The sequence below is a fragment of the Sceloporus occidentalis genome, unplaced genomic scaffold (genome assembly GCF_023333645.1).
Source record: "Sceloporus occidentalis isolate IW3139 unplaced genomic scaffold, rSceOcc1.0.p SCAF_49, whole genome shotgun sequence".
Lineage (NCBI taxonomy): Eukaryota > Metazoa > Chordata > Lepidosauria > Squamata > Phrynosomatidae > Sceloporus > Sceloporus occidentalis.
Window position 1 is genome coordinate 5847005 of NW_028317029.1, and position 23841 is coordinate 5870845.

General features: G+C 40.1%; 1 protein-coding gene across 1 annotated transcript; it reads left to right on the forward strand.

Moving 5' to 3' along the window:
• The first annotated feature begins 455 nt into the window (after positions 1-455).
• On the forward strand, positions 456-22956 carry LOC149288956 (tumor necrosis factor receptor superfamily member 19-like). Its single transcript, XM_089491206.1, has 9 exons — positions 456-468; positions 1120-1181; positions 3032-3142; positions 5420-5598; positions 9584-9673; positions 20309-20466; positions 20808-20933; positions 21565-21652; positions 22572-22956. The coding sequence occupies exons 1-9, from the start codon at positions 456-458 to the stop codon at positions 22954-22956; spliced, it is 1212 nt and encodes a 403-aa protein (XP_089347332.1).
• The last annotated feature ends 885 nt before the right edge of the window (positions 22957-23841 follow it).

Genomic DNA, 23841 nt, shown 5'->3' on the forward strand with positions numbered 1-23841 from the left:
TGCTAGTCAGTGGCTGGTTGCTAAACCATTCGATCATGTCATATACATACACTCCCAGAGTCACATCTGTCCATGAGCCGGTAAACAGAGTTCTTATTGCCAAGAAATTGCACAACAAAAAACAAGGCAAGGTATCCGAAGGGTTAATACAGACATTCCAGGTCTGATCACGAAGCCAAGGTCGAGGCAGGCTGCAAGAATCAACGTTCAATAGAAAGGCAAAGGGTTTGGTACGCAGTCAATCCAAATGGCAAAAGAACACTAAGGTATAGGGAGCAGAACCAACTGATATCTCAGCAAAGTGTACAGGGAGGCCAGGGTTTTAATACCTTTTTGATTTGGGCGTCTTTGTGACGTCTTCTGAAAAGACACGTTGTCATGGCAACCCTGCATCCCGTCCCACTCGGTGCCGTCATCAGTTGAGCATCATCATTGAGTCTCCATTCACCGTGGGAATGAGCAAAGCGGGTAAGTGTCACCTCGGCTATCTTGAGCATGGCGTTTGACACCTAGCCATGTGACCTGAGAGCATACTCATAGTATGGCTTGAGAAATGAGTACATACATTGCATTGTCTTAATTCTTTATGTATAGCAACCGCTAAACATCCAAAGTATTAGTTCCTTCCTTACCTTATTTTTTTCAGCTGCATATGTGTTGATAATGCTGAGTAAATCTTAGTTTTAATTAGGTTGCCTTTTTAAAAGAGGGTAGAGATTGTCACTGGAAGCTGAGATCAATGGAAACAAAGTGCCAGGCACTCGCTGATGCCTAGAATCCCAGAAGGAGAATCTAGTTTAATTATTATTTATTGATTTATATAGCACCATTATATTCTGCAGCGCTGCACAATGGATAAACAGGACATAAGTACCGCATCGGGTAAAAATTTGGTCTTAAAGAAACAACAAAGTATGGAGTGCAGTGGGGGTAAACAACACAAGCTCTAAAGTGCAAAAGTTTGAGGTTTACCAGCTACACAAGTGTATCTCCATGTAAATTCTGAAATCCCAGCAAAGACTCTCAATGACAGCATCATGTGAATGTATATTTTATTATTTTTATTTTTTTTCATTTGGCAATTTCCCATGCTGTACACTATGGGTTAATTTTTCTTAGAGGCAACCATTCGTCTGAAAACACCAGTGTCAGCTGCCGTTGTAGCGATAGCCCGAGGGGTTGTGAGATGAAAGTGATCATTATGGCCCGAATGTTTTTAAAAAAGCTGAACCCAACCAGGATACAGCCAGCAGGGGAATGTTCTCAGCTGCAGGTCTTGACACTGCGCCGAGTGGCCCGGACCACGAGTCTTTTCAGCCCCAACCTTCCAATCATCTAGTTATGTAGATGAGAATCCTTCTCTTTTGTATGTGTGGGAATTCAGCTGCAAGGAAGTGACTTCCTCCAATTTACTTTGGAGGGTGCTTTTTATTTTATATGTACAGTGGATTTTACTGGAGGAAATATTTAAAGGAAGCAATTGTTTTTGTTTTTGCAAAGGTCTAGATTGTCCTACGTAGACTCCTGTTGAGATAGAAGATGACATTGAGGAGAACATAATTTGTTTTAATCAGAACAATTTTGTGGCTGTGTCTTTGTCTTGATGCAAAATTTCTCATGTCTTGGTGTTTCTTGAATTGTGTGAGCTACTTATTAAAAGCATGGATATGAGTTTTCAATTTGTTTTTCAATATTTCTGGTCTATGGTCTGCTTACTGCAGTTGTTCACAGAAGACCAACAATGGAAAATAACTATAAACTAGCAGCGGAATTGTTGTATGTATTAATAGACAATTTTCCCACGGGTCGATGTTTTGGAAATCACAAAGTTGGCTGGCTACATTTTTTTAGTCTGCTTCTCAGAACACAATAGCATTGATTTCCTGATGTCTCAGGTGGTTTGTTCTGCAAGGGGCACTAAAATGCTATCGGCGCTTCTCAAAAGTGTCAGGCGGGTTTGGTCTCGCAAAATAACAACCACATGTTATTTTGTAAATTGGAACATATTTTTTTTATTTTTTTTTATATAATATATTTTTTTAATTTTAGCTCAAAATACATTTGGAAAATGTTTTAGCACAAAGTTGAATTTCTGACTACGGAAACCAAAGTGTTTTAATTGAGCCTTAAGAATGTTTGGTGTACCGAGCTGAATGTTAAACATAATTGTAATAACTGAAAGAACTACTTAGAACCAAAGTTATTACTAAACTGTTACATTTAGTAATGACACCTTTTTTGGGGGGGGGGTGGACGGGGACGTGTGTGTGTGTGTGTGTGTGTGTGTGTGTGTATGTATGTCTATATTGATTATATTTTTATATATATATATATATAAATTTCTTTAACTCCCCCACCCTGTAAGTCACTTATTGATGGCTCCCATCGCAGGCATTTAAAGGTACCTGTTGGCTGTATGCATTAAGATGTATGTGATGGCTGCAGTTTCCCTAAAGCAAGTGGTACCTTGTGATAACATTTTATTAAGCCAGAACAATAATCGTAAGTAAAACACACAGCATTTCATCTTCATTTTCTTTTCTCAGAGGGAACAAACTGGATTTGTATCCATATTTTCATGTCCATGGAATTCTGTTAAAAATTAGTTCGCGTTTCCAATAAACAATCTACATAGTTTATCGTTTTATCAATGCTGATATTTGTTCTTCCCTCAGGTCGCCTTGAAAGAATCTACTCCTTTAAATAAATACATAAAAAAAAAAAAATGGACATCCCACCCCAAAAGAAAAGGTCTCATTCTCTTATGATGCTGCTACTTGTGATGTTCTGCTTGGTAAGTTTAAATACTATATTTTTGTTGTGTTTGATTTGATTTTATATAGATCAGATCACATTTTATGAACAATTTAATGCAGAAAACCCAGTAATTCCAAAGGGTTCGCTTTTTTCTTTTTTGTCTATTATAGACATTCATCTTTTAAATGGGCAGGCTAGATGGGCCAAATGGGTCTTATCTGTCTAATTCAATGTTTCCATGTTTAACCTGACCTTTTTTTTTTTAACTTTACAGATCGGACAGGTGTTTTCTGAAATTGGAGACTGCAGGGAGCAAGAATTTCTAGATAGCAATGGGGTTTGTAAACCTTGCAGACAGTGTGGCCCTGGAAATGAGCTGTCTAAGGTACAGTATAGCTTGGCATGATGATAACCTGGAACATGAGTGACTGGCAATTAAAAGCACTTCAATTGAAACTTTTTGATTAAATTGTAGCAGTTCTATCGCGTAAAGACTTCTGACACAATAGTTTTTCATTTGGCTGATGCCCCACTCTTAAAGTAAAGACTTTTAAACCTCAAGTGGGTCTTGGAGGGTTACTAATACTAGATGCACTACATTGTAAAGTCTCTTTACTAAAATATTTTCACTGGTGGATAAAGAAATCTTGCGGAAAGCTCAGTCTCTGTTATATAATGCATTGGGCTGAATATAAAGTGTGCGATTATAGGCAGCACCTATATTTAGATGGATTTCAGTGAATTCAGTAATTTTACAACTATGGGCCACACACTGACGCACATTATAAAGTAATATTGGCTTATAGCCAGGCCAGTAAGTTATTTAGAAATAACCACAGTGTTCTATCTCCAAGTTCAGCTAGTGTTCTGATGTAATAATACTTAAGACCTGTTAAAAAAGAAACCTTTTGTGTTTACTTGGCTTAATGTGTGTTGAGAACCATATTTTTATAGTGTTTTAGAGATTTTACCTTTTTTTTTTTTTTTTTTTCCTCTTTCATTTCCATCAGCTTTTCTCTTTAGCACTTGTGCATGAGGAGGATACTGATTACCCAGCCAGCAGAGGAGCATATAATTGCTTCTCTCCAAATTAAGAATTTAGCTGGCAGTGAAACCTTTGAATTAGTAGCATCTGTCACTACAAAAACACATGGTCATTATCAAGTCGGGAAACCGCAAAATTCCTTTTGGTAGATAATAGAAAGCAGAGAGAGTTTCATGATTGCTTTTATGTTTGAATTTTAAATCCTGCTTTAGTTTTTTTTTTAACAAAACCCACATACTACGCTGATCGTGATTTGGCCTTTAGATATTTAAGTAGGTCCTATGTTGTGCATTCAATATACAACAAGGGATTCTACATCTTTATGATACTGTGGCCCTTCAATAGGTGGACAGATGTTTTCTGCTGCTAATTGGAATTATATATAACCAAGCCTGTGCTTCATTTCAGAAATGATCTGCATGATTAAATGTCTGTAGAACTTGACATCTGACTCCTTTTCTATTAAATTACATTTGGAAAAACTTAAAAGGCTATCATCTCCTTACATAAGATTAAGTCAAGGTTGACTCTGGGATTAAAGTAACCAATGTTCCTTGAATGTCATCAAATTCTATGTAGGCCAAGTGGACAGAAACAGAACGATGCTGAGCTCAGGGGAATGTTGCCAGCAGCTTTACCAAACTCTCTTCCCCAAAGAATCAGAAGGTCTTCAGTAAATTCTGACAAACTCAAACTTGTCCAAGTTTTAGCTTTGTTTATGTGAAGCAGCTCTTAAATAGGGCCTCAGATTTTTTTCTTTTGGTTACTTCTTATATTCATTGCTTTGTTTTTTTTCCCTTCTGCTTTTCTTCATTTGTTTTACCATTGTCTTGTTTTTGTGTATATTTTTGAAACCATTGCGGACCCGAGCCAGCATTGCATGTGATTCCCTTTGGCAATAGAATTTGAAAGGTGTGGATTTTATTTGTAATCCTAAATTCTTGGCTAAGTGGAATACTGCTGTACAAGCTTTCTATCCAGCTTCCGAACGTTCACATGCCCAGCTTAATTAGAAAACAGATACCTCGCCGAGCTCTACCATAAGCTGGTAATAATGCAACAGTGGGAGTCCTTGAAGGGCTTTTATCATTCAAATGCTCGGTGGTTTCTCGAATAAAGTGGATGACTAGTTTTTGCTTATAGAAGTAAGGGAGATTATTAGCACTGAAAAACATATCGGGGTCCGCTGAAAGAACCATTCTTTGTCTTCAATAAGCCCTGCAATTGTTAAAGAGCCAAGTCTACTTACATTATATAAAAATAAGGGTTTTTGTTAATTGCAACTCCCGCCTTTCCCCTGCACAGCTCAGTTTACTTTTTTGTATTTATATACAGTATATATGCCAGAAAAAAAACGCTTAACTATATCCCCAGAAGACGTTTTGGAATCATGGTTTTTTTTGTTTTTGTTTTGTTTTTGCCAGTTTAAATATTTGTATATACCATATTTGCTTTGTTTGCTAGGTTTTGCTTAATTTACATAACCCCTATACTTTTCTCTCTCGTCCAAGGGCTGTTGCTGACTGCTTATTGGAGATATTTATTGACTTTCTGGATGATTAGCTGCTGCTGTTTTTTGTAAACTCGTTGGAGTTACTTGTGACATTTGTTTTTCAGGAATGTGGCTTTGGATATGGAGAGGATGCACAGTGTTTGCCGTGTAGGCCCAACAGGTTTAAAGACGATTGGGGTTTTCAAAAATGTAAACCTTGTCTGGACTGTGCTACGGTAAACCGTTACCAGAAAGCAAACTGCACTCCCACCAGCAACGCCCTGTGCGGAGACTGCTTACCCGGGTGAGTAGACCAAGCACAACCATTAAGTAAAAAGTGAAGTGCTATATCTGAAATGGATATTGGCCAATATTATAAGACTTTGGGCGTTCATCCTACTTTCTGTGCACGCATGGTCACCGTATGAAGAGTATTATCGTGCAGAAATTCTTAACACATTTCTCTGTAGAATAAAGGATAGGCAGGAAAACATACAGAAATCATTTGGTTTTAGTGACCTCATGACTGATTATATTATCTGTTTTCCCATATTATGTAAAGTAACTTGAAGGCATATGACTGAGAGCTGTAGCTATTCAATTAAATGTCTAGTAAAGGCCCATTTACACAATTCAGTGATTTGGAACTATTAATACATATTATATTAAAGGGACGGTTTAGTGTCCCAGATAGCTTCACAACTATAGAATGCATAGCTATGTACACATTTACTTAAGGAGAAGCTGCAGTAGAAGATCTGTGTCACCAACAAGCCTCCTTCAGGCTAGATGCAAAAGGGGTTTCCGCAGAATCCTTCCATGGATTCGGATTAATGTTGGTTATCATTGTCAAAAAACCTGTTTGTTTTTTTTTTTTGTTTTCTTGTTCTAATAAACTTGGGCTTGTTATATTCTGGATGATTGAAGCAAAACACTGAGCTGATTTTTTTTTTTTTTTATGGTAATGCTAATGAAGTCATTCCTCCCAATATACAATAGTATATAATACTTATGTATTAGTCAGAATGTCCATTACGTTGATTAACAATGAGGCATTGGATTGTTCATCACACACAGTCAGAATCTCTGTGTAGTAGATTGGGGTAAGATAACAGAGCTACATATACAAATGGCTAGTATGAAGCTGCCTAAAAAAAATATTATATTGCGCAAAAACTAGAAGGGTTTTCAAAACCGGAACAGCAGATTATTTCTGAGAATGTATTTTTTAATCTATGAAAAATATTAATTACAAGATGATACTGAGCTATAGTATGCATTAAAGTGAGGAGAAACAAAGTGAAAAAAGAAAACCTTAGTAAACACCATAATTATGATGTTGCTATGACATCTGTAACTGCCGGTTACAGAGAAAATCCTGGGGTCTACACCATATGTGCCCACCTACCCACCTTACTGGAGTAGCCTCATGACATAGAGCTGCTTGTTATGGTGCTCATGGGATATTATAATTCCAAAAGATCCAAGGTACTTTTTTTCCCATGCTTTAAGGCATGCAGTAGACTGTTTGTACGTGTTACCAGGCCCGGACTGGCCATTGGGCAGGGCCGGATTGATGTAGGGGCTGATGGAGCTGCAGCTCCAGGCCCCTACCTTAAAATAGGCCCAGTCAGGACCGGACTGACTGGGCCTATGCGACCGTCTTTAACGCAGGGCAAAAGGGGCACCTGCCCCTTAAGCCCGCAGCAACTGTGAACGGACCCGCCACTCTACTAGCGGGCCCGCTACTTACCTTGCAGACGCACGCGAGCAGCGTCTCTTCTACCGCCAGGGGGCCGCAGGAATCCAACGGAGTCACGTTACGTACGTCACATGACCCTGCTGTGCATCTGCTTCCCCTGTGCAGTAGAACAGGTTGTCCGCGGAAGTCTGCGAGCGGCGCGTACATCATCAGTTCAGGTAAGGGGGGGAAGGAAGCCGTATGAAGGAGTATGTGAGATTGAGTGAGTGAATTAATGAGTGAAGGAATGTTTGTGAATGAGTATATGTAAATGAGTATCTGAATGAGGGAATTAATGAGTATCAATGTATGAATGAGTGAATGATTATCTGTGAATTATTGAATGAATATGGGTGTGTAGGGGGGGGCAAAGATGCCACAGGCAGGCTGTCTTGGTGGCAAAGATGCCACAGGCAGGCTGTCTTGGGGGCAAAGATGCCACAGGCAGGCTGGCTTGGGGGCAAAGATGCCACAGGCAGGCTGGCTTGGGGGCAAAGATGCCACAGGCAGGCTGGCTTGGGGGCAAAGATGCCACAGGCAGGCTGGCTTGGGGGCAAAGATGCCACAGGCAGGCTGTCTTGGGGGCAAAATGCCACAGGCAGGCTGTCTTGGGGGCAAAGATGCCACAGGCAAGCTGTCTTGGGGGCAAAGATGCCACAGGCAAGCTGTTTTGGGGGCAGCGACCATCACATAAATCAATACCAAAGTGAAACCGTCCGTGGAAACCCTCCAGATGCGGGTGTCGGTGTGGCAGAGCATGTCCTGTTGTGTGTGTGTTTGGGTGTCGGTGTGGCAGAGCCTGTCCTGGTGTGTGTGTGTGTGTTTGGGTGTCGGTGTGGCAGAGCCTGTCCTGGTGTGTGTGGGTATCAGTGTGGCAGAGCATGTCCTGATGTGTGTGGGTATCAGTGTAACAGAGTCTGTCCTGGTGTGTGTTTGTGTATGGGTGTTGGTGTGGCAGAGCCTGTCCTGGTGTGTGTGTCTGGGTGTCAGTGTGGCAGAGCCTGTCCTGGGGTGTGTGTTTGGGTGTTGGTGTGGCTGAGCCTGTCCTGGTGTCTGTGTACGAACACAGAACAGAACCCTAGCACTCCAATCCTTAGGTTACTTTATTCAGAGAAAGCAAAACAAAAAAAGCAACGTTTCGGCTAAACAGGGCCTTGTCAAGCTCAAAAGGCCCTGTTTGGCTGAAACGTTGCTTTTTTTGTTTTGCTTTCCCTGAAAAAAGTAACCTAAGGATTGGAAGCTGATTGGAGTGCTGGGATTCTTTTCTGTGTTCGTATACTTCAAGAGGGTTTATGCTGTCCCTTTTTTTTTCCTGCTAGCACCCAGCTTATTGGGAGTTGAGTGCTGAACCATTTCTTCTTTTTTAACTGTCCTGGTGTTTGGGTGTCGGTGTGGCAGAGCCTGTCCTGGGGTGTGTGTCTGGGTGTTGGTGTGGAAAAACCTGTCCTGGTATGTGTGTTTGGTTATCTGTTTCCTTAAGTTAGGAACTATTTCATTTTTAATTATCCAGAGATAAATGCCCTCCTGAATTTGTAGTGACTTCAGGGGACAAAACATTCAAGGCCCTGAAATCATGTAGTGGAAAAGATAGGGTATTGTGTTATTTACTATTTATAATATTTATTTCAAGGATTAGTCGCACTAAATTGTGGCTTCAGGCTTCCCATGTTGAATGACCAAGTATTATGTATGTGTATGTACATTTCATGTTTTTTCATAAAAATGGGCTGCTCAGTCTGAAATGCCCGGGCCTATATTTTTTCCCAGTCCGGGCCTGCATGTTACAGTATAATTGCAGTTCCGCTGTGTTATCAGGATAAAAGAGAATGCTTCCGTACATATTTCTGATTGTTTACTCAAGTAGTTGCAAGTGTATCTTCAGACTTACAAAGCACCGGTTGTCAGCAGTACTTGTTCATCCCTACGACACGCTGCAAACCTCCACAAAGCTGCTTTGGTGGTTCCATTAAACTTCAACCACGACCAAGAAGGCAGCCACACTTTGTCGGTGGGGGGGAATGTATTTTAACATGTTTTAACTGCACACGAAGTTTAAGTGAATCTCATCTCTGCAGCCTTTGGCGTAGCTCGTGCTTTGTGTTCATCAGTCTAACTGTTATAAAGCTACTGGCTTTAAAAGTAAGGGATTATTTCATGAAAGATGAGGTCTGTGACAAAAAGTGGCATAGACAGGGCATCTAGTGCTGGTAATTTGGTACATTCTCTTTACCCTAACTTTTACACTGAATTTAAAAAAATTCACTTGTGGTGATTTGGTAATGACCTTTCCAATGGCCGCCTACAGATATAGGTTTTTACTTGGAGAAAAAAATACATTTTGAAGACATAAATGAAAAGTGGCTTTTCTTTTTGTACATCCCATGCTGTTCTAAGTAAACTTTGAGGCTTTGCAGACGAACCAAAGTGTGGTCTCTCCATCTTCTGTCATTAAATAAGTAAATGTGTTTGTTACCAGTGTATTTTTTGTTGGACGCCAGACTGTGCCATCGTGCTGTGACACTATCCTTTACTACTTTTTCCTTTGCAGATTCTATAGGAAGACTAAACTTGGTGGTTTTCAAGACATGGAATGTGTCCCATGTGGAGACCGACCGCCTCATTATGAACCTCACTGTGAGTATCTCCAGTTTTGTCTGTTAATATGTTTTGTGTCATCGTTTAAGAGACTGTAGATGGGTTGAGTGCCCTATTACATGTATGATGGCATTTACACTTTTCACCTGTCTGTTTTGTGGCCAATTATTCACTTGTTCTATGCATCAAAGATCTTACCTGCTGCTGCAAAACTGGAGTATCGAAGCGGCCGGCCTCTTGTGTTTTGCATAGAGCTGATTGGGCAGCTGTCAGGCATCTTTGCAGGCATCATAACCAGTAATGCCAAACCATCCATTATCTTCCAAATCGTTACAATGACATATGTCCTTAGGGTGCTTTACCATTGATTCGTTGATGTTGTTTAACAGCACTTTAAAATCAGTTGGCATTTTCTTTTTTTTTTTTTTTTTTTAAACTTCGTTATTACACGGAGAAGACAAAGCATACAGCAGAGGAACAAAGTTACATATAGACATGGTGACAGACTAGATGCGTACAGGTACAAGTAATGCACAATTCCAATAATACATACAGTGTAGGTAATATCACCTCCTCAATCACAGAACACCTGGCCACAACACAGATACGTCCTGTCCCGCAACGAGATCAGAACCCCGGTATGGGGCGAATACCTTTGAGGACCTGAAGACACGTTTGAAACGGTGACAATCTGGTGGTGCTATCTAGTGTTGCGATAAATGGGGACCAGCGATTGAAAAGATATTTGACCTTGCTCTCCTTATGAAGGACAGCTTCAAGCCAGTCCATATGAAACAAAAAGTGCAGTCGCGACAGAACCAGAGGAAGCAACGGAGGTCGAGGAGCAATCCATTGGGAAAGAATGAGCAAGAGAAATTTAGCCCTCGCTACAGGTGGGGGGGGAATGTGGTCAGGGAATATACCAAAAATAGCCCATTCAACAGATATTACAAAACGAATGCCCAGAGTGTCGTTGATGTATGATTGTAGGGCTTCCCAAAATGGGACAATAGAGCTACAAGACCACAAGCCATGCAAAAGATCGGCCTCAGGTAATTGACATTTTAAGCATCGGGAGTGATCCCCTAAACCCATGAAAAACCGAAGTTTAGGGGTGACATACGCTCTATGCACAATCTTGAGGAACATTTCACTATAGTCCCTAGAAACCAGGACTTTAGAATTGAACATATACGCCTGAAGAATCCGGTTCGAAGTTAGATTTGGAAAATCAGCCCTCCAGGAGGGAAGACCTGCGCCGTGAGACTCCCAATCGATGACAGGTCTGATCAGATTATAGATTATTGACATCTTGAGCATTATGACGGGGGACAGTATCGTTACCTGGTCTAACGGATTGTTAGAATTAGCCCCAGAGAGATAAGGAAGCAAGGTATTAACATAATTACGAAGTTGAAGGTAGTGAATAGGGTGAACGTTAATAGTAGGGAATTTAGATTGGGGCCGCAAAAAGGACAACAATTTACCCTCACGTGGGTCCAGAAAATCGCCAATGGTGCGACCCCCTCCCGGGCCAGGCATCAAAAGACAACATCCTCCCTCCCATGCTGGAATTGCGGGTTACGGATCAATTTCAGGAATTTAGAGTAGTGGACGACCAGGCCCAGGCCCCATCTAACACGCCCCCAAGCCTTTAAAGTGTGAAACAGCAATGGGTTGGAGACAACCTCTGGGGGTAGGTCAACTTTAGATAGATGCAGGAGAGAGGCCAAAGAAATGGTTGGAGATAGGTGTTGCTCCAGGGTCACGTTGGTGAATTTAGACCCGCCACGCAACCAATCAGCCGCAAAACGATAGTTAGATGCCAGATTATAGTCCAAGAGATTAGGTAAATTCACCCCTCCATTGCGAGCAGGCTGTTGGAGTTTAACCAGTGAAATTCTAGCTTTTTTATTGCACCACAGGAATTTACGCAGTAGTGCATTATTATGTTGGATATCTTTTTTTCTTAAGGTAATAGGCAACATATGGATCGGATATAAAAGTTTGGGGAAAAAGGCCATTTTGTACAAGTGGCATCTTCCCAAGAAGGAGAGGTTAAATTTGGGTTTTGAAAAAATCCTCCATTTGACGCAACAGAGGAGAAAAGTTTAGTTTATAATGGTGGGCCAAATTTGTAGGGATAATGAGACCCAAATATTTCAAAGAGGGAAGTTGGGTCCAATTGAAGGGGAACGTCCCTCCCCAGCCACGTTTAGCCTGAGGGAAAATAGGAAGCGCCTCGGTTTTGAGTTTATTTATTAGAAATCCGGAGGCTTTATGAAAACAATCAAATAGGTTAAGAAGGAATGGCATTGCCGCTTTAGTGTTGGAAAGATATAATAAAAGATCGTCAGCAAAGGCAGCGATTTTGAGCTCAACATCACCTATTCGGATTCCCTCAAGCTTGGCGGAACGCTCAACAACTCGTATGAGGCATTTTCTTTCTTGTCTTTGAAATGGTGGTGTTCGTTATAGCTCCTTTGACTTGTTTATGATTAACTGTACCTTTTAGAAACTTTCTTATACTGTGTATTTTCTGTTTTAAGCATGCAATCATTCAGGAGATATAGGTTTACCTCTGTTTTCACTTCTTTATCTAAAACTTGTAGGATAAATCATCTCCAATGCCTGCACTGAATAAGCACACAGGGTGCAATAATCATATAGGTGAGGACATCATGTAAGCATTTAAGGCGTTTCCAGACCGACTGTAAACTTGCCAGGTTTCAAATACGAATGAATTGACAGCCTTTGAGATGCAAAACCTGAACAGCGCAAATTATAGAACAGTTTTCCTGATGGTAATTCTGCTCATTATGCTGGTGGAATGATCTTTGTCAACTCCCCAAGCTCCATGCCAGTGTCCCAAGTCTAACCTCTACTGCTTTGTTCTGATCCAAATGCTTTGTGTTTCGGTTATGGTCTCTGAGTGGTCAAAGGATCCCTGCAGGTGTTACTTGTGATTGAATATTGCTCATTTGTGACTGTATATATTCCCACACTTCTAGAATGTTTTGGGTTTTCTACAGATCCAGCGGTTGGTTATCTTTTTTAATGTATTTTTGTTTTGTTATTTCTAGATATACCACTTTAATGAACCATTCATGAGCCTTTTGACTTGTATTGACCTCTGATTTACATTTTACACTCTACCATTGGGGGGGCTAGCCATGTTTCCCAGCTGTAACATATAAACGCAGAACTAAAATAAACCGACTTAATAAACACCCGGCTTAGTCGTGAAACATCTACGCTGCCTTCACATGGGGGGCTGCTTAATACTCTCAAAACCGTCACCTTATTCCTACTCTCTAATAATAGTACTTCAAAGATAACCTACACCCAGCCAAAGTGTATAAATTGCTGGACAGTACAAACATATCAGATTTCAGTCTTGGCCTTCAATAGAGGAGAAAGACAAATATTTGTCTGTATTGAAGTGCTTTGGTGGCAAATAAAAGTGTAGTGTACATGCCTGTGGGCTCCATAAATTAACAATGTCTTTTTTTTAATGGTGAGGTACTTAGGCATGTGTTTTGTTTGCCCATGAACACTTGTAAGGGGCATGAACTTCCTGCGGTAAAGGCTTTATAGAGAGTAGCGTGTATATCAGCACTTTGATCAGGAATTCTGAGAGCTAGTCGAAGTTGATTATTACCCAGATGGCAATAAATCTTCCTCCTCGCTTTTATCCACCACTGCCGGTCTCAGAGATTTGTAAAGCTACAGCAGGGAGGTAAATGTTTAAACTGGTTTCTGTTTTCAAAGACCACTTTAGAGAAAGGAATAAAATGTTTTGTTGTAGCAGGGAGCTGGGGATGAGTCAGAGGTACATGGTGGCCAAATGCTGAGCGTACGCGGCCAACTTTCCATGAGAGTGTTTGCTAATTTGTCTTCCTTGTTAAGTATTGCATGGTCCGTTGTTGTTTTTCCTTCTAAAAATAAGGCCAAGAACTTGGAAGGCTCAGAAAAGGAAATGTGAAATAGGTTGGACTTCCTTTCCTCGTTGTAATTTGGATTGGCTTTATTTCAGACAAGTTTTTTTTTCAAACTATGATGTGGTGTAAATGGGCAAAACAAGATGGGCTCAATGGTTCTTATCTCCTTTTAAAAGGGATTTAGTTGTGTTTTATATAGTTATTTGTGGCCTTATTTTTTTTTTTTTTTTTTTTTGCTCATTAGTTCCGTGGTTATTAACATTTGGAATCTTTTACTGAGGTTGGAAAATAAATGTTGCATAAAATGTCAGGATGCAACAGATGAAGGTTCATCATTTACTAAACGTGAATGAAAATCTACCAAATTCCTGATTGTAATGATCATGATATAATCATTTGGAAATGACGTCTGTAAATACTACCCTTGGCTGGTCCTGTGTAATTTAGAGTTAAATCAGGGGATTTCTTCAGTCTCCTTGCCCATTGCATTTACATTTTACAGGCCCAGTTTAGCCCTCCTTGTTGGGTAAACTTGCCACTGTTGTCTTTTTATAATGAATAGTAGAGCGAGGAGGTTGAAATCACAACGCTCCCTTTAGTGAATAAAGCTTTTTGTCTTTCTCCACTGGAACGATGACTTCCCACCTTTATCATGTCTAACTCAGACTCCAGATGTCCAGTCGTTAGTTGTTTTTTATTTTTACGACCCTGGCAATGTTTCCAATGGATATTGAATCCAGTAAACATTGTCATGTCCTTGTCCTCCTCTCTGCTCCATCCCTTTATTGGCTTTCTGGTAACAGTAAATACTTGAAAGATAAATCGACAAAGCTTTTCTCAGGTTCAGAGGCCTTTTAATTGTCAAACAAACCTAACGTTTTCAATAAATGTGCTGGCACATATATTTAAATTTTTTATACTTTAGCAATTATGTTTGTGCTGACCCTTTCATAGTTTATCCTTCTTTTAGTGAAGTACATTAAAATTGGGGATTATCCATCAGCTTCTCCATCATAGAGGTATAGTCTAGACATTTGAGCATCACTGCGCTGTTGCTTTGATTGCTGATGATTTGGTTAAGACGGCCTTTTAATGGCGGGGTGAGGAGAAGGGAGAGAACTTCAGTTACTACTTAAACCACCTCTTTTCCATAGATCTCAGCTTCCCAGGTCCAAATGGTTAGGAGCTTGTTTTATTCTTAAAATGAATTTGTAGAGATTACCAAAACTGGACCAAGCTTTAGAGGTGGCTGCTAGAAAGGCATGATGATCACTCCCAACAGTGCACTCTGGAATCTCCAAATCACTTAATGCTTTCTGCACCTCTAACATTATACAGCTGGTCGGCTCATAACCAGTAATTGTCATACCCCGCACCACTTCTTCCAATGGTTTTGTATTTCAGTGAAATGAAGCATATGGCAAATTAACTACGTGCTGCAGTTCTATCCTACACTAACTATATTATACGCCAAGTTTCTGTGTTCTAAAACATACCATGTGCGATTCTGTTAGTGTTATCTAAGACGGGAACCTGGCTTAACACTTTTACCGTTGGTTTTTTTTTTTTCTTTATTTTTGCTGCCTCTGTGTATCACGTTTTCTCTGTAGAAGTTTTCTGATCGTTGTTACAGATTTTTTTTTTTCTTTACTAAATTCTAATACACCACAGGAGCAGTTGTGCATTGGACGCATCAGGGCAGCCTGAAACTGCTTGCATGTGTCGCAGCATTTTGGTATCTGAGGTTTGGGGAATCACATTTCATTTTATGTCTGATCTCCTCTTGGGCTCTAAAACAATCGGTGTATTCTCCTTCGAAAGAATGAGCTTTTAAAGAGCTTCTTTGTGCTTCTGTGACTCCTTCAGCTGTGTGTATTTATCCAATTACAAAAGCCATAAATGTAATGTCAAGCCAAACAATGCGTGTGCCAAGCATTCATAACTTGGGGAATAGGTAGGAGGGAGGAGAGATTTTACTGGCACATACTTCAGCTCAGCATCTTAATGTGTTCGTGGACTTTTATGAGGATAAGCTAATGGGGATATATAGAAAACAATGTCCTGTTTAAGGAAACGGGCCCTTGCGTGTGCCTATTAAAGTGCCGTCCAGGTGTCTGGTTATCTGTGTCCTCTGTTATAAATGGTGAAGGACCTCAATGATGGGAAAGACCTTCTGCTGGGATACCAGAGGATGGGTTCCTCACAAAGCATCTGGGAACTCTCTGGGTGAAGTGATGCTTCCTCCGGGTCACCATCGCTTTTTCTCCGGACAGTGGAGAGGTGTTTGGCCATGCCTGCTCTTCTACCCTCGGCTAATTTAGGGCTAGCCCTGGCCACAAGTGCAGCTAGCGCCACCCCTTACACAGCAAGCCCCACCTCTCTGTGTGTAGTCCTGCCCCTATACATAGTTGGGGAGAGTTCCCAGGTATGCTTCCCAATAGCAGCAGCTTAACCAGGGTTCGTTATCTAATTTACCATTAGGCACAAATTCTACACGGAACTGTAAACATTAAATTCATTATATGGGGTGTCAAAAAAAGGGGGCTCCAGGCAGACCTCCAGATCTCCCCAATAAATACAGGGTGCACCCATGCCCAGTTCAGCAGGCTGATCCCCGCATGCTAATGAACAATCCTAGACACCCAAGGATTATAGTTATAGGGCCAGTTCTCATGTTTTTTGATCCCTAAAACATTGAAATATTTAATGTAATCTTGTAAGAGCAGACACCCCTTCTCATTCTGAGCCTCTATGTCTTTATGGGTGTTCAATTCGAATAGATTTGTAATTTTTTAGTAGCGCTATAGAACCTTATGGCGCTCTGTAAATAAAATCTAGTGCCAAATAAAATAGATAATAAAATGGATATTTATGTCTATGATATTGAGACGTGGTAACACCATGAGCTTTTAATGGGACGGACTAAAATCCGATGGCCGATTACAGGCTGGAAAGTAATGTTACTGTCACCTTTACAATGTTTTTAAAAATGCTATTTACTGGATTTTTTTTTTCATTTTTTTTTTATTGATGTAGACCGTCCTTTGTAATTTTTTTTATAAGGCTGCAGTTACAGGGATCAGAGCATTGGAAGAATGTTTTGGAATCTGAACAGAGCAGTCTGAATCTCTGCCCTCTGATTGCTATCTTTGTTCTGACTCCCAGCTGGCAGCCTCGTTTGGATAATCCTTGTGGAAACTCACATTTTTCAAACACAAAAGCCATTTGGGTTCTTCTCATACTGCACAGATGTTGTGGTAAGGATTTGAAACCAGCCCTAAAACTTTATTTTTTATTTTCATAAAAATGCTTGAAGCTTTATTATTGTCTGGATGCATATGTGTGTGTGTGTGTATGTATATATATATATATATGTATATGTATGTGTATATATATATATATATATATATATATATATATATATATATCACATATAGTGTGTGTGAAAGGGTAAAAGTTAAAATGTGCGCAAGATTCAAAGTACAAGGTTAAAAATAAAGAATACAACTTGACAAACTTTTTTTTTTTATCTTTATATTCATCAAGAACAATGATTTGGGGTAAAATATGATCTGTTTATCCAGAATCAATATTTGTTGAATCTAAGCTTTTATCTAGAATCTAAATATTTTCATTACGGTTGATCCTATTTTGACCTTTTTATTAATCAATAATCTAAGACCAACAATGTGTTATCTTTAGGTATTGTGTGTCGTGTTCTGGTTAAGCTAATAATTCTGCAGCGTATGTCTGATCATGCATGGTGTATGGTTTCTATTTAGAATGGAAAGGGCACTGTGATTGTGTTAAGGAATCGTTTCGCTCATAACCGGGACCTGCATGTAACATAGTAAGAAAACCACTTTGATTTACTAAAAATAACACAACATCTAGCAGGCCTTTGTGTTCTAACGATTAACCGCGGCTATTTTAGCAATTCATCTTAACCTATATGCTGTGGGCATAACATACATATGCTATTTAGGGGAAATTAGTGCGCCCATCGCCTTTTTCTCCAAGCTTATGTATGACGGTCATATGCTCCGAAATAAACGTGTATCATTGTGTCCAGATTTCTCTGAGCAATATGTATGTGTGTTTAAAAATGTACTTTATGTGTATATTGTGGGCGCAGTCATTTTAACTTTGTTTTCAGGCTGTGCACGATTACCCCTCCTAATGAAAGGAACACGCCAGCCATCATGCGAACTGTAATGCATATGATGGCTGCGTGGCCCCTTTTCCGTAGAATCCCCCCATATGCATTTGCTCCTTTCCCCCACCCCAGCCGCTCTCCATGCAGGAGATGTGTTCAGCACGTGATAATCTCGCCTCCAGTAAGCTCGGCGCTGGTTTGGGGAAGGGGTGCTTCCCCGAGTGTATGTGGTGGCCATACTATACGCCTCTTATGAAATATCAGCGTGTTAAAGGACTACATATACAGTTACTGCAGACATATGCACTGTGAATTCATATTAATAAATAACGACGTTCACAAGCAATCTACACCCGGTATATTGAACTGGATTCTTTGGGTTCTGCCCCAGATTCTCATGTGGGTACAGAGATGCCAATGGGCATCCAATGAATATTATTTGTGCAGGTTGTCTTCTAGCCACTGTGTTGCCCAATTGCCAGGGAGCCGTGGGCATTTTGGGTAACACAGATTGGAGCGGTATGCCACGATTTGTGTCCTGTGGTACCCTTCAGGGACAGGAATAATGATCTGGAAATATCTTGGAGTGGATTTGTCTCTTCAGATCAGTGTTACAGTCTTGAGTTTGACATTCTTCCCAGGGTGCAGGCATTTATTATTTATTATACTTTTTAGCATTGTTCTTGCTTTATTTTTGTTACTATTTTATAATTCAAAGATTACAGATAAACAAATTTTGGTGTTTTTCATATGCAATTTTGAATTGATTAAACAAACCTAAGCTTTTAGCGTTGCTTAAGCCCACATGTCACTGGCCATAAAAATCTATACTTTTGACGTTCAAAACTATTTTTTGACCTACCGAGATTTTCTTCAAACATAGTATAGGTTGTCGTGACTGATGGCGGCGTAAAGTTAGTAATGTGCACAAACTATATTAAGTTACCGCCAAACCGTTTCAAGTGTGGAAATTGAATAATATACTATATATACATGGTGCGTGTGTTTTGTGTTTGGCTTTTGCTGCTCCTATTAATCAAAGGCTTTGCTACTGTGAAGTTTGTATGTTTTCTACTAAAGAAGCATTATTATACTGTGTGTTATATATATTATTTTAGTAGAAAAACAAGCCTTGGTCTACTTTTGTAAGTACTTTTCATATGCATTTGTCAATGTCTAAAAGAAATAAAATTACTTTGCTTTAGGTAAAGCTGAAGCTTCAGAGCTGCAGTGCAACAACTCCTCTGTGGTCCTGTTTTTGCACTGCTGATTGGCTGCTTGAAGCAGCCAATTAACAGGAAGGAATTTTCTTGGAACCCTTGTTGACCCTGTGATGGACATGACTGGCCAACGAGCTGGGGAAAAGGCACACATGGAGGTGCTTTGCAGAGTCCCTCCATCCATTTGCAAGTGGGGGAGGACAACACAAATGTTTTTAAAGGTGCCACTCGGCTACCAAATCCATTAAAGCGCACATGATGGCTGGAGTGTATTTGCCTAGAATGTGGTTGCAGAGTTTTAGTTGGAAAGAACTGTATGCTTGTCAGTAGAGTTTGAATTTCATTTCCTAATTCCGTGAAGTTCTTCATAAGAGAGATGAAGCGAGGTGCTGGATTATAACCCAAACTAAACAAATATCGAAAGTATCCGTGTGGAACAGCCGACAGGAATGCCTGATAAACGGCCTCCCCTAAAGAAACACGCTATTTCACATCAGCCAACAGGTTTTCAAGTGATTGCTTCTGGCTTTGATGCTCGTGACCGTGATCAAAGCTCATTTATTTTATTGCATACCTTTTAAAACCCATCTTTCAGTGCGCAATAACAGCATTTGGACTGCAAATTAATTTGTAATGGCTCCGTAAAAGTATGTAGTGTTGGGAAGGAGAATGTGCTTACTTGGTAGTGGATTTTGGAGCGCGGTGTTTGGTTTCCACGGTGGTGTGCCGCTTATTTTTATAGTTCGATTTCAGAGCACGCTTTGGAAACAGTGGTTTTCCCGTGAACCCTGGATTTTGGCCACATCTGAAAATATGTATTTGATTGCAGATCCCAAGTGATTGTGTTGTCTCAGCAAAGCTGCTTATTATGTGGTAGATAAAAACGTCAAATGGCGCTGGGAAGTAAATGCTGCTACAACCGCGATTGTTAAATACTGGATTTGAGCCTTTCCAAAAAAAAAGTGTCTCATTTTAATTCCTTTCTTTTACAAAGAAATGTGGCTTTCTAATGCATTTTTTCCAACTTCTGCTTCTTTAGGCAAGTATGTTACATTTTTTGCATTGAAAAAAGATGCCAAGTTACATCTGTTGTATTTAAAAAATCAGCTAATTATAAAAACTTGTGTACATGTTGCGATGGGTGTCATTTTATTTAAGATTGATATCATCTGTATGTGGTTCAAAGGAGACGTGATCTCTATTTTTGTAAGTTTTAATTGGCTGCACTGATTTTGAACACGCAGGTACAGAGTTTGGCCATCTTACATGCATTCGTGAAAAAAGCCAGCCTGTTTTGGTAACACAGAGGGGGTGAAAGCTAAAAAGTTTGTTTTTTCTACAGGTAATATAAACTTTGAGAGGACCCCAATCGTCGACAAGATCACCACAACAGCATCGAGCCCCCGGGACACGGCCCTGGCTGCAGTTATATGTAGTGCTTTGGCCACTGTCCTCCTAGCCCTGCTGATCCTGTCTGTCATTTATTGTAAAAGACAATTTGTGGAAAAGAAGCCAGGCTGTAAGTATTATACACAATATTGTGTTTTTATGTATTTCCAGCAGCCAACCGCATATGTGCTAGCAAAACATCAGTGTTCAATTGGCATACATGGGATTGGCTGCTGCTGATACCACTGATTTCAAAGGGAGCTCAGCTCCTGTTGATTGGAATGGGATTCTACTGAGGGCAGACGCATATTCAGGAATGCATCCTGCTTCCAGCAGAGACGGCTGGAGGAGGACTTAAATTACTCAGAATTCTCTTTCTAAAGAATACCTGCACTGAATGCGCTAAAACTCAATGAACATGAAGAACAAACTCTAAACACGGAAATCTACTTTCTATGATGCTTGATATAGGGTCAAACAGATCACAGGAGCTCCAGTACACTGGATCAGAACTGTCGTGCTTTGACAGAGCGCAATTTAATGAACACACGCACAGGATGTGCTGCCGGTGCAAGCAAGATCAATCGCAGGCATGCGGTAAGACGTTTTTGTTTATTGTATTTATTTGCATGCTTACTTGTATAGCCTGGTTTACTTACAATGTAGACAATCATCTGGAGTTTGGAATTCAGAATTCTGAGTTTGCTGGGATGAATGAGGATAGTTTAGTTAATGGGTGGAATTTTGACTTGGTTTTGGCGTCCTCTTCATGTGAGGTATAGCTGTATTCCAGCAGTTGCACAAACCCTTTGTATGAAATTGACTGCATAATTGCAAGCTATGCAGGATGGAAATCATGTGCGTAAGACGTGGTTTCCAAACTAGGAAAAGTAAATTAATATATTTTGGAGCAATTTTTATCTTCTGATGGCTTCCACTAGTTCCAGATTAATTGATGTGTTATCACGAAGCTTGGCTATTGTCTGTGTTACAGCGCATATGATCGTGGTTTGTCTCTTTACACAAAGTAAAAATTCACGTTTTTACATTATAATCCTGCAAAGCATAAGCGTATTGAGTGCAATGCTTAATAAATAGAAAATGCGTATAGACTGAGAAGAGTTTGCTTCGGAGTCTTCGGTTCTTGAAGCCGATATGATGTTTTACTGAAATTACTGAATGGTGCTATAGAAACAAGTTATTAATAATAATAATGTTTGCACCTTAGGCCCTGTACACTTGATACCATCCTTGTGTTGTGAAGACAGCGTGGATCGTGGCTGCATATTCCGCTCCCACGACACTTTATATGAGAGGTATTTTTAAACCTTTGTGAAGTTTTGATGGACATAGGTTTGTGTAAAATGTAAATATTATATATAGGCTGGGGGATCCCTCTAACGTTTTAGACCAATATGGATTACAAATAAATAAACGGACATATGGCAGAATACTTGTATAGAAGGGTGGCTTGATGATGTGGGGGGGGATAGCATAATGCATGTGATTAATAAGGGGATAAGCGATGGAACAAATATTCCAACGTATGCAGCATTTCACAGCAATGTATCTATAACGACCCCACACCTTCATGGGGGTGTAATGTAAGGGGCACAGGGATCGATGCCTCTATATGGTCTACATTTCTTTCTTTTTTCATTATTCACATCACACCCTGATACCTCCAATTGCTGCTAGAATGGAGCTATGTGAGAGAGGGCTGGCATGGGAGACAGGAGGGCTATTTTCCCTGGGGTACTCTGATTTTAAAGATTTGGGGTCACTGTCTGAAGCCTTTCTGTGCGTTTACTTGCATTTTCAAATATAGCTGGGTTATCTATACTGTTTTAGCAGGTATTTATTTATACTATACAAAAAACCCCAGTGTACCGTGACCAGACACAAGTAATAATCAATTATTGTCCATTCTTTGTTTTTGTGGTAATTATACCATGGCTGGATCCTTTCCATGTCCCATTTATGGGTATTCTAGTTTAATTCCTTTCTGTAAAATGTGTGTTGTAATGGACTGGTACACAAATGGCAATACTGGTCTTGCTCTAAAGGTTGCCGGTGCTCCCTTCGATTTACATGAGAAGTGGGATCTGAGAGGCAGTGAATGTATAATACAGCCTCGTTAATTTGGTGTAACAAAATAACATTCTCCTTATATTCTTTTTTTCATTAAGCCATTCCTTTACCACATCTTTTCAATTTTATTTTTTCTTTCCCCAGGAATGTAGATTCTGTATCAGGAATGATTCCAACATTTCTTGGATCAACTTCACACCCGGCCTGCGGAGATCCCGCAGAAACCCGGCCTTTAATGCAGAGATCTGGCAGAGATAGCGGCTCCGTCTGTGAGCCGTATCTGGGGCCTATGCTAGGAGATACAAACTCCTCGAACACAGAGACCCAGGAGCCAAACGGTTTGCACGTGTCGAGCGACCACAATGTGAGCGGGGAGACCTACGAGCAACCGTCTCTGAATTTGGAGTCTTCTACAAATCTGGAATCATTACTGCTGGCGGCCGGTCATCCATCTGACGGGAAGCAGTCAAGGGAACAGGGAGACACCGAAGATGATAAACAGGTGATGCGACTTATCCATTACACATAATCTCTCCAAATGAATCAACTTCTTTGGTCTTTTCTCAAAGGATGCTGTATTATCCAGAATAAATGGTAACATCTGTTATGGAACAAGATGGGGAAAGCTCATCATCTTTAACTTTTTAGAAATTTAAATATTTGAATATCTTTAAAGAGATTTATGAACCATCTGAGATGATAAACAGATTATTAAAAAGCAGAACTGGCTTTCTCTTATTCCACCTTGCTGGCACTCAGAGGGTCAATGCATGTGCAGTCTTGCAGGTTAATGCTGCTGATGTGAAACACATGTATGAGAACATTAGGAGTCGACTAATCACAATACATTTTTTTTGTAATTTTATTAAATTACCTTTACTGAATGTATTTAGTTTTAAGAACAGCGAGCCTCATCCATTTCATCTCCCACAGATGAAACCAGAAGCAATGGCGGATCGTGTTTCCTCTTAACCCGCTATCCACTAATCCCACTTGACATCGGCTCATATAAATCAGTTTGTGGGGTTTTTAGAAAGAGAACCTCTCGAAAGAACCAGACTTCTGTGTCTGCTCTTAATCTTCCCAATTCTGGTCTAAACACGCTCCAAGTAGATCATCTTTCTTCTTATTTTCCCTTCTCTCCAGTTAATCTCTTTGTGTTATTTTTAATATGTTCTACTGTTCCAGATTCTTCCATATTTCTTCTTGATCTCGAAAGTACTGATTGATGCCTCCTGTTAATGGCCGATTACATTGTCGCAGCTACAAACGCAGCCAATTATAACACGTTCTGTATTTGGAATTCAGTGGGCACTTCGCATACGATATGTCTGCGGTCGTTTATATCTTTAGTTTATTCAATCCTTGTGATACGTGCTGCACTGGTTAAGTAGGAATGTTTATCAGGTGATAA